Here is a 12,067-nt window from a genome sequence, read left to right as displayed (position 1 = left end):
GACCTATTTTGTATTTTATTTAGAGACAGGGTCCCACTGAGTTGCTTAGCACCTCACCATTGCTAAGGCTGGCTTTGAATTCATGATCCTCCTGCCTCAGCCTCTCGAGCCGCTAGGATTACAGGCTTGCGTCACTGCACCCAGCACATTTTTAAGTTTTTAAGTTCTACATTGAAATAAATTTTTAAGGTTTGAAGGGATACTATTCAACCTATCATAAGAAATATATTGTTAATATCTGTATTTTGCCTTTTTTTTTTCTTGGTACTAGTGATTGAACCCAAGGGTACTTTACTATAGAGCTATATCTTCAGTCCTTTTTACTTTTAATTTTGAGATAGGGTCTCACTAAATTGCTGAGGCTGGCTTTGAACTTGTGATCCTCCTGCCTCAGCCTCCTGAGTTATCAAGGAGATTACAGACATGTACCACATGCTTGGCTTTTATCTCTATTTTTATAATAGCTTCAATAGACTACTAGACCTTATAACAAAAGATAATAGTTGAGAGCTCAGGTCATGGAATTTGGATCCATCTATTACTCTTTCCTGTCAGTTTTCTCATCTGATGAATAGGTGAATATTGCTTCCAAGTGTTTTGGGGCCGATTATATGATATATGAAACACACTTAGCATGATACCTGGCCCAGAGGGCAATATTGGGTTCATTCATTGCAGGTTGACACATGGTAGAAAGGTGGAAGTTGAGATTACTGTTCCAAAAAGAGTCATGTTTTCATATATTTACAGGCTAAACATATCATTTGCAGAGCCAGCTGCATTGCTCTGACTTAACACTTTCCTGCCAAGATTTCTCCACACCTGGTTATTCAATGCTAAGTAAGATGAATGATTTACCACTATTGTTGACTCACATTCCACAGAAACACTGGATCACTTACCATTGTCCCTCAATGTTTGTCATTTCAGTTTGTCCATCAACTCTATAATCATTTTACTACTACACTTTAAAAAGTAACCACTTAAACATCATCATCTTCTTGTTTTTTTTTTGTGGTGTTGGGGATCAAACCCAGGGCCTTGTATATTCGAGGCAAGCACTCTACCAACTGAGCCCATCATCCCCAGCCCCCATCATCTTCTTTTTTGAACAAATAATTTAAAATATATAAGATAATATTTAAAATTTCATAATTTTAATATATTAGCTCACTAAACCTTTATAACTCTTTCTTTTTTTTTTCATGCACCATCTTTTATTCAATAACATGTCTTGAAGAGAATTTTAAGCTATTAATAAGCCAGCCTTTAAAGAGATTGCTTTTGGTAATGGGGATTGAATCCACAGTACAACTCTTTCAGTAGAAAACTGAGTGTTTTGCCTGGTGCATGGCACACACCTGTAATCCCAGCAACTCAGGAGGCTGAGGGAAAAGGATCCCAAGTTTGAGGTCAGCCTGGGCAAGTAAGGAACACCATCAGCAACTCAGCAAGACATTTGCAAAATAAAAAGTCTGGTGATGTGGCTCAATGGTAAAGTACCTCTGGGTTCAATCCAAAGGAAGGAAGGAAAGAAAGAAGGAAGAGAAAAGATCAGAAAACCAAGTGTTTTACTACAGTTTTTAAAAATGAAGAAATTAATGTTCTGTATGGTTACATAACTAAAACACTGTTTTTGTTTTGTTTGGTTTGGTACAGGGATAGAACCCAGGGGTGCTTAACCATTGAACCACATCCCCAGCTCTTTTTTATTCTTTACTTTGTGGCAAGGTCTTGGTAAGTTACTGAGGGCCTCGCTAAGTTGTTGAGGCTGGCTTTGAACCTTCAATCCTCCTGCCTCAGGCATGTGCCACTATGCCTGGCGCAAGTTCTTTTATCTCGAGTGGTAGAGATGTGATATAATTATAACTTCTATAGCACTTATATATATTAGCCATTTTCTAGGAATTCATTGCAGATAACCTGGTAACAAAATTAAACAAAAAATTAATCAATATTCGCTGTTGGTGGTAAGTTATTGTCATATTTATAAAAAAGACTAGCTACTATACCTTTGAATAAAGTTAAACTTGACTTGACATATAGATTACTAAAATCTATGTCTTCTATTGGTTTGCTTGAATTAACACTCAATTCTTTGCCATTCATAAAGCCCTTCTGAATCATGAGTTCTAATTCTTGTATTCAATTGATTTTATGGAGAGTGTACAAATATAGCAAAGTAGTATTCTTTAACACTGTTCCTAGTCCTCAAACAAGCAAAAATTCTCAAGACTTTAAGACAGTGATTTTTTTTTTTTTTTAGAGAGAGAGAGAGAGAGAGAGAGGGAGAATTTTATATTTATTTTTTAGTTTTCAGTGGACACAACATCTTTGTTTGTATGTGGTGCTGAGGATCGAACCCGGGCCGCACACATGCCAGGCGAGTGCGCTACTGCTTGAGCCACATCCCCAGCCCCAAGACAGTGATTTTTAAGAAATTTTTTATGCTCTTGCTTGTTATAACTGCATGGATAACTAGGCAGATAGGAAATTTTTTTATAAGTCAATTTGTAAAATCAAGACAAAATTGCATTAATTTAAAAACTTAGGAAGCCCAAGCTTGTGTACCAACTACCTGAATCTAAAGAAAACAAACACAACAAAATTCTTGGCAGTTAATTACAAGTTACATATGCTTTAGATTTAGTGTTTTGGATCTATTTGTATTTCAGAGTGTAGCAACACCATCCTTTTGGTTTAATTTATAATAAGTGCAGTAATTTCCATCTATAACAGCTATATATTACATATAAGGAAATACTTAAAAAGAGGTCTTGGTGCATATACACAAAAGACAAGTCTAAACTGCTTTTCTTTCTTCTGAATTCACTGGGAAATGAACTAGAAAGTTCTACATCTCTAATTCCTGTGACGTGATATGTTAGCCTGGTCTTCCACCACATATAAATTTATAACAGAACACAGATTTTATGAGTTTGTGGCTTGACCAAATTTCCTTTTTTAAAATCGTGGGCATTTGCAGATGAAAATAATTCCCGTTACTTTTTAAATTGCACTGTAGAAAAATAAAAATATAAACACTTTGCAGATTTCAGAACATTCTAAACCCCAGAACTCTTTAATGATACAAACCCACATGAATTCAGCAATTTGGAGATTTAGTATAAATAGTCACCCCTTTGTAGTAGGTTTGTTAGAGATAAAGCAGTTCAGCACATGTTCCCACAAAGCATTTGGGAGTCTTAAGTTCGAGCTTCAGAATTCCTTCTGAAAAGGACAAAAGAGAGACTTCCTGTCATTTCCATTGGTTTCTGCATGTGGGACCAATATGGGCAATGCAAAGTTTAAACAGATGCAAATGGTGAGGGGAGGAGGCAGTGTCATGCCTTGTTTTACATATTTCTCCATATCCAGGCTGAATTTAAGTCACTCTCCGCAGAGCTTCCAGAGTAGACTTCCCACTGAAGTTACTGCATGCTTGAATGGTCTATTTCACCAATATTTGCTTATGGAAATAAAGGGGAGTGACTGGGGAGGGGGCAGGGAGGAGGAGATGAGTGGAGGAGGGGTTAGAGGCTGAGGGAGCCTCTGACCACAGCACAGCGCACCAGTAACCTTGTCTGATGTGATCATTAACCTTTCTGGAAAATGCAGCTGGCAGTCCTCTGAGGTTTGTCATTAGAATGTGAGGAGAGCCACACAGATATTGCACAGACTATTTACAGATTGTTTAGTTTACTTTAAGAGCTATTACTCCACTTGCTTGTGGCAGGAAAATGAGATTTCAACAATTTTTGTGTGTTTTTTTAATTTTTGTGATGAGTCTTCTCCTAATCAACGGACAGAGACCAGGTAGGACTTTCATACATTTGTATGGAGTAACTTGTTTTTATGCCTGTTTATGTCTCTGGTTCTGAGTACAACTGTGTTTATGTTGAGAGAGTTGCTTAGGCGTGTTTGCAATAATATTGGGGGTAAATGTGTAGGATTTCTGAAGTAATGCCATCCTGCTGGTGACAGGATAGATCTGAATATATGAAAAAGCAATTGTATGTTAAAGTATTGCTAAATATTTTACCACTATTTTTCTAAATGCAAAGAAAATCTAAATCTAAGCTATTGAAGATGGGTTGTTCTTACAAATAGAAAGAAATGCAAATCTTAGTTTATTCATTAAAGAGTTTAATAAATCAACAACTTTTAATTAGAATGCAAAATTCAGAGCTGTTTCATTCAAAGAGCATGTAGCTGGCAGAGGAGAGCAATGTTAATTGAGTGTACAACATGTAAAAATCATAGCATGGCAAAATGTAGATGAAATCATAAAATGAGTCAATAGTTGCAATTTCTAGTTACATAATAGGTAGATCACCTAAAACAAAGAAAGCACAGTTTGTAGTATTGTGTTTATAGAGCCAAAAATGTGCATGATCAAGACATATAATATTAAATTTACCTGACATCTTTTTCAAGAATGTGTTATATTTAACCAACAGGAATTTAGTAGACAAAATTATTTGAATGTATTTTTACTTCAAAGCCAAATGACTTAGATTTTAAAGTACCAGTAGGTAAAAAATTTAGAAAGTTAAAGTTTTCTGACACACAAAAACTGCAAACCCAAGCTTTAATAGAAAGGTGATAATCCAAATGTTATATTTACTTGATAATGTACTTCTTCAGTAGAACAGAAATGGTACATAACTTGTTAAAAACTCAGACTTTTAGTTAATTAGAAGTTTGATTGGCATGAGGTTATTTTCAAATGATGTCCCAGGCTGTCCTTTTACATAAGAAAAACAGACCAAGTCAGCAACTCAGAAAGCAGCAACTGCTATTCAAACCATTTCTTCTTTTCCAAAATACCAAACACTGGGCAATGTTCTATGACTAAGTTCCTATATAAAAGAATATTTAGGAAGAAATTACATGAAAGGAGGAGGATATTACTATTAAGATCTTGCTATTAACACTGTTAGGAATCTACTTTGTGTATATGCATCAGATTATTTATGCTACAATCATCTATGAACAAATGGCAAATAAACACAGAACAGTTTGACTGCAAATATAATTTTATATTCTCCAGATTATACAAATTGATTTTTTTTAAAAAAGGCTCCTAATCTTTCTTTTTCCTTCCTTTAGCTAATTTGGCCCTGAGAAGAAAACTGCACAGACATAACTGTCTTCAGAGGAGATGTATGCCTCTCCATTCCCGAGTCCCGTTTCCCTAAGGTATTTATGATAGAAAATTGTTTTACTGCATTTAGTTACCTATTCCAAAAAATGCATTTTTGTATTTTGTAATATGTAATTATAGCTTATGATGACATAAAAGTTTCAGGAATGTGTACTAATGAATGAAAGAGGGAATTGATATGATGTTTGGGAATTACTTTTATAGTTAAAGAAGAAGATAGACTAGAGTAAAAAAAAAAATCCTGATATTGTTGAACCTAAGTGATAGTCAATACTCTTGTATGTGGTTGAAAATTTTCATAATTAAAAAATCAGACATCAGGAGAATTTAATTATAAACAGTATCTTTCAGGGTTTTTAAAAACATTGAAAAACACATTTTCCATTTAGACCTCTATGTACTTGAGAGCATATTTACCGAACACCACTATAACAATACCAACACTTCCAAATTTCCAGCCTCAACACTTCCAAATTTCACATATAAATCAATTTAATATTAATGGCATGGCAGCTTTCCAGCCTCACTAACAGTACTGGTCTTGATGACTGCATCTTTAAGAATAAATTCAGAATAGAACTTTGCTCCTCCTTTTTGTTTTATACTCACTAAAAAGCCAATGATTTTACCACCTCACTTCAGTAATACTACTGGCATCAGTTTTCAAACAGTGCCCAAGTTTAAGTCATTTCACACTAAAAACTAACTTGACATCCTATTGTAATTATTTTAAGCTCTTTGATTCATTTAAAATATGTCTTCCTAAAGAAAATACATAGAAATATCCCACAGCTGGTTAACATACACAGGCATTTGCTAAATTAGCTTTTTCAACTGGTCTGTAAACTCTAGCTTTTATGGCTTTGCTCATTCAGTGCAAAGAATATGTGCTTTTCATACCCAGTGGAAGCCTTGTAGTAGGAAATTAAATGAAGTGATAAGCATTTATCAGAGGACTGAGACAAAAAGCCAAGATATCTATGCCTTATCTGCAACAAATTACTCTTTGCTATCGAAAAATGTAAAGTAGGTTGGGTGGAAGAATCCAGAAGAATACAGTGGGGGTTGCTAAGAAGAAGGCAATTCACAGTGACAGAAATATGCTTTAAAAGGATTACTATGTTAAAATATCCTTTGGTGTGCATCAGCATTCCAGCAGTGTTTTCACCTATGTAGGTGAGACTGAAAAGCTGGGCTTATAAGGAGTGAAGAACTTCCAGATTTTCCCAGCACTCCTCTGTAAATAACAAAGAGGAGAGGAGGCATTTCACAATTGCAAGAGAATTCCTGTATATACAAAGATGCCTTGCAAAATACAAACACAAGTCCTTAGTTAGCCATAGGTTATTTTGTCTTTCACCTCACACAACCTACCATAAAAACTGAGCTCCAAGTAAACAAGATAAGAGTAGTGAAATTTGAAAACCTAAGGGAAATTTTGACTTGCAAACCAAAGGGGAATTTAAATACAAGCTATATAAACCTTTTAATAATAACAGTCCTTCACAAAAGCTAGCTGATAGTTTTGTAGAACTGCTCAGGTTACACATCCATTTTTAGTGTTTAGGCTAGTCCTAGATCCAGCTACAGTTCTGTGAAGACTATATGAAAGTCACCTGTTGGAATCTAGTGATTATTATAATAGTCAGTGGAAGATAAACATTAAGGTAATTCCTCAATGTGTTAGTCAGAACTAAAAAGTACTGCCTTCAGATTTGACAACACAACACACTTCTCACTGTCCTGAATACTGTCTCACTTTCCATGTCTTGAAAAAGCCACTCTGACAAGTAGGTAAAGACCCAAATAGGATCTAAGTAGTGGACTCTAAGGCAAAAACCACCCTTTCATTTCTCCCTTTTTCTACATTTTTTACATAAAATCACATGTGGTTGATTCAGCTGGGTTAAGTGAGACTGTAAAAAGACAGATAAACAATTGACTTTGGAAGTTCTCCAGATTAACCCATTAGAGTGATTTAGACCTTTAGCTCATTTGATCAAATGACTTATCTTTACTCTGTATATTGTCCTTTTTTTTTTTTTCTTTTGTGGTGCTGGGGATTGACCCCAGGGCCATATGCACATAAGACTGAGCTACATCCCCAGTCCTGCTCTGCATATTATCTTTACTCTGTTCCTTTTGCAGGCTCCTGGAGTCCTTCTCAGTGATCCTCAGCATGATTTCCTACTTTATATAACTGAGTCAATTAAATAGAAGAACTATGCTGTTTACAGTGCATTTCCTTGATATCTGTTTTTCAAATAAATGTTTTAACATTACCTTCAGCTCTAAGTGAGAAGAGCAATGGGAGAAAGGATGTCAGGAAACGGGAACTCACAGATTAATGAGGGAACTACAGAGTGGGAAATAAAATAGGGGCTTAAAATTCGAGTATCTTCCCTCTGCCAACTGTACTTTCTCATTACATCAATGCCTTTATTTATAAATATGCACTCTAGATAACTACATATCTTATTAGTAATACTCTATTCAGTTCTTTTTTTTTTTTTTTAAGGTACCAGGGATTGAACCTAGGGACATTTTACCATTGAGCTATGTCCTCAGCTCTTTTTATTTTTAATTTTGAGACAGTCTCATTAAGTTACTTAGGGCCTTGCTAAATTGCTGAGGCTGGCCTCAAACTTGTAATCCTCCTCCCTCAGCCTCAAGAGTCTCTGGGATTACAGGCATGCACCATAGTGCACAGCCTCTATTTTTTCTTAATATTTATTTTTTAGCTAGGATTATAGCTCAGTTGGTAGAGTGCTTGCCTTGCATGCACAGGGCCCTGGGTTCAATCCCCAGGACCATCAAAAAAAAAAAAAAAAAAAGAAAAGAAAAAAAAAGAAAAGAAAGAAAGTTATTTTATCTATTTTTATGTGGTGCTGAGGATTGAACCCAGGGCTTCACATGTGCTAATCGAGCACTCCACTGATAAGCCACAACCCCAGCTCCTCTCAATTTGGCTTTTTAATAACAGTTGTAATGTTATGTTCATGTTAGAAAAGTTTATTTCTAACAGTATAAAAGAACATAAAGTCAGAAGTTCCTTGCCCTCGCCTATCGTTCATTTTCACTTCCTAGGCGTAATGGCTTTGAAAATGTACATGGTAATACACCATTTTAAATTACTTTTTTTTCAGACTTGCTTTCCATTCAAAATGTCTCTAATTCTCTATTTTGTATCTTATTCTCACCTCCTTGACCAGACCTCTGCTCTGCCTCCCAGCTAATTCTCCAGTCATCCTGTTGTCCTGCCATTTCTCACCCCATTCTGTCTGTGGGGCTTCCTGAAGCCCAGCTCTGCCTTCAGCACAGATTTCCACTTCAGTGAAACACTTCATCTCCAACTTTAGCAGGACTCTTAGGAAGAACTCTTCTGCTCATTTTTTAAAACCTATGATATTCAACCAGCTATATTTCAAACATTTGGTCACCTCTAGTTCCCTCTTTTGTTTTTGTTTGTTTTGAAAAGCTAGGGCTCAAACAATCCAGGGGCCCATGTGCTAGGTGAGCACTGTTATACACTGAGCTGCACCCCCAGCTAGCTTTCTTATAGCACTTCTAACTTCCTCTTCCAACTCACAACAGGAAAAAAAAACTCCTTTTCGTGGAGAAAAGGAAGATTATGAAGCATCTGTGACCCCATAGTGCTCTCTAGTGACCAAAATTAAAAATAAAAAATCTTCTCACAGGCAAATTTCTTGAAATAGAGGCTGTTTTCTTTTCCTCGCATTTCACTCTGAGAAAATTCCTGTAGACTTCCTTCTGACTACAGTTCAGTTCTGATTTGTTACATCACTATAGATCAAATGGTGGAACAGATTTTCCTTGGCTTCCATGATACCATGCTTCCTTTTGTTTTTCCCTGGAATAAATGACTATTCTTTTTAGGACCCATACGGGTGGCCAAATGCCTCCTTGGAATCACCTTAGCTGCTCTATAGGCACCTCGGGCCCATGTCTACAGCATATGTGCAAATCTCTACTATGGCTTCTCTCAGACTTTCTCGAATCTGTTCCCTGTTCCATTATCATATTCAGGAAGACCTTCCCTGATAACTCTTCTTGTGAAATGACAATACCTTGCCTCACTCAAGATACCCCATCCCCTGGTTTGCTTTCTCCATAACACCCATTGTCATCTGGCACATGTAACATATGTTTACTTTGTTACTAGGTTTAGTATTTGCTTCTCTTCATTACAAGATAAGTGCTATGAGAACAGAGATTTCCCTCTGGTCCCAGCTGTGTGCCCACTGACTATAGTAAGCTTTCTAGATATATCTGATGAATAGGGCTGGGGCTGTGGCTCAGTGGTAGAGCACCCCTAGTACCACAAAATAAGTAAATAAAATAAACTGTAAATCCAATCATGTTACATCTTGATGAATATTGTTAACTTCCCCCACGACTTTCAGAACAAAGAGAACTGACATAATTTGGCAAACATCTCTGATAAGGTATACCTCTCCAGTCTCATCTATCACCTCTTTCTTTTCCCCTCCTGTTTACCAAAGGGGACAAAAACAGACTGTTTACACCATCTGAATTCAAGCTCTGGCCACATAGCTCATTCTGGTGAACACTGGCAATTCACTGACCTTCTCCAACTCTCCTTCCCCTTCTACATCTGCAGAATGGAACTAGTTATGTACCTGTCTATCATAAGACTCTGTGGGCACATAATGAGTGCTAAATAAACAGTACCTAGAGTTCTTATTATTGTTACTTCAAAAACAATCCATTCTCCACCTCTTGCTGCTCTTCAAGCTACACTTCTGCCTATTCTTTACTTTACTATCATTCATCCTACAGGATAATTCCCTTGATTTTTATACCCCACCAATTTTATTAAATGCTCATTTTTTGCTTTCAAAGCATTATTTGCATACTTTCTGTCATAGTGCTTGATCCGCTGCATAGTAATGTGTTAACTGACTGTAATCTACTCCTACTCCTCTACCCTGCCCTCTGTATACTGTGAATTCCCTGAAGGGTGGGTTTTATTTATTTTCATATCTGCAATCCAATAAAGTGCCTGGAACACAGTACACATTCCATAAATGTCCCCAAAAGGAATAAAATAAGGCCAGGCACAATGGAGCCTACCTGTAGTGCCAGCTACTAGAGAGTTGGAAGTGGGAGGTCAGTTTGGGCAACATAATGACCATGTCTTAAAAAAAGAAAGAAAATGAAACTTTTTCTTATTATGTTAGCACTTAAGACTCACTGTTATCATACCTGAACACAATTTTCAGTTTTAATTTCTAATATTACCTGCCAAGCCACACTGATTTCCTATTTATATGCTGGAGACCTCTTGTTTTCGTTGTTTTGTTTTTCCAACATTTCACCACATGTATTTAGAGACCTTTTGACTTCTATGAATTCCTTCCCTTACTTTATCAAGTCCAGACTCTTCCCCTCCCCCATGTTCTCTTCAAATCCCATTTTCTTCATGGGGACTACCTGGCATTAATTAAAACACTGTTCAGTGCCAGCAGGGTGGCACAGCCCTGTAATCTCAACTGTCAGGAGGCTGAGATAGGAGGATCCTGAGTTCAAAGCCAGCCTCAGCAAAAGCAAGGTGCTAAGCAACTCAGTGAGATCCTGTCTCTAAATACAAAATAGGGCTGGTGATGTGGCTCAGGGGTTGAGTGCTCCTGAGTTCAATCCCTGGTACCCCCCCACACACACACACAAAAAAAAACTTCATTCTCCCAATGATAAGTTTATGAGATTTGTTGTTGTTCTGAGCCACATCCCTAGCCCTGTATATTTTCATTTTTGAGACTGGGTCTCTCTAAGTTGCCCAAGCTGGCCTCAAATTTGCCATCCTCCTGCCTCAGTCTTTTGAGTACTTGGAATTGCAGGCATGTGTCATCAACACCCAGCTCATTCCAAGCCTTGTTTTTTTTTTTTTTTTCTTTTTATTGGCACATTATAATTATACATAACGGTGGGGGGATTTGTTATAATATATCCATACGTGTACACAATAAAACAGTATAATTTGATCAGTTTCAAACCCCAGTACCTCCCCTTTCCTTCCCCTCCCTCCCCCTGGTCCCCTTTTTCTATTCTACTGGTCTTCCTTCTATTTTTTTTTTATTTGTTCTAATTAGTTATACATGACAGTAGGATGCCTTCTGACACACTGTACACAAATGGAGCACAACTTCTCCTTCCTCGGGCTGTATATGGTGCAGGATACACCAGTAGTGTAATCATACATGTACATAGGATAATAATGACTGTCTCATTCTACTGTCCTTCCCATCCCCACAGCCACACCCCTCCCCTCACTCCCCTCTGCATAATCCAAACTTCCTTTTTTCTTCCCTACCTTTCCCAACTTTGGATCAGCATCCGCTTATGACAGAAAACATTTGCCAAGTCTTGTTTTTGGTTTTTGTTTTTGTTTTTTTGAGACTGGCAGCTTCTAGTTAAGTTGCTCAAACTGGCCTTAAACTTGCAATCCTCTTGACTCCGCCTCCCAAGTCACTGGTATTATAGAGTATATCATCACACCTGGCAAAACACAGAATATTAACAGAAATTGTTCAGATTGCTAATGGAGACAACTGAGCAAATAAAGATTATTAGGTGAAAAATAATGTACTGTACTAATTTCTTTAATATCTTAAATTCAGGCTTCTAAAGAAACAGGAGCTATATTTATACCAAAGGTAAGGATATATAAAGGTGCTTCAAACACTGAAAAACACGTACTTTTAGAACTCTTTTGTCTATTAAAAAAAATAGCAAGGGTAAGTTGGTTTACTGGATAATACATCTTATTATGATGTGTTTTCTCGTGTCTTTCAGATATAGAACTCTGCAGCTGATTTCATTAGGTGTACCAGAAGAAGAGTGAAGGAGAGATCTCAACCA

At 36.8% G+C, this 12,067-nt stretch overlaps 1 protein-coding gene across 1 annotated transcript; it reads left to right on the top strand.

The window, feature by feature from the left end:
* Positions 1-3,740: 3,740 nt before the first annotated feature.
* Positions 3,741-12,067, top strand: Apela (apelin receptor early endogenous ligand). Its single transcript, XM_026395810.1, has 3 exons — positions 3,741-3,816; positions 5,113-5,202; positions 12,002-12,067. The coding sequence occupies exons 1-2, from the start codon at positions 3,741-3,743 to the stop codon at positions 5,199-5,201; spliced, it is 165 nt and encodes a 54-aa protein (XP_026251595.1). The 3' UTR covers position 5,202; positions 12,002-12,067.

Source organism: Urocitellus parryii, chromosome 14, assembly GCF_045843805.1.
Source record: "Urocitellus parryii isolate mUroPar1 chromosome 14, mUroPar1.hap1, whole genome shotgun sequence".
NCBI classification, from domain to species: Eukaryota; Metazoa; Chordata; class Mammalia; order Rodentia; family Sciuridae; genus Urocitellus; species Urocitellus parryii.
This window is presented reverse-complemented; position numbering and strand designations above follow the sequence as displayed.

Excerpts from the sequence above, each read along its gene's own strand:
- Apela (XM_026395810.1), top strand. The coding sequence starts at position 3,741 with ATGAGATTTCAACAATTTTTGTGTGTTTTTTTAATTTTTGTGATGAGT. Across the intron at positions 3,817-5,112 it reads AATCAACGGACAGAGACCAG|CTAATTTGGCCCTGAGAAGA; the intron begins GTAGGACTTTCA and ends TCCTTCCTTTAG.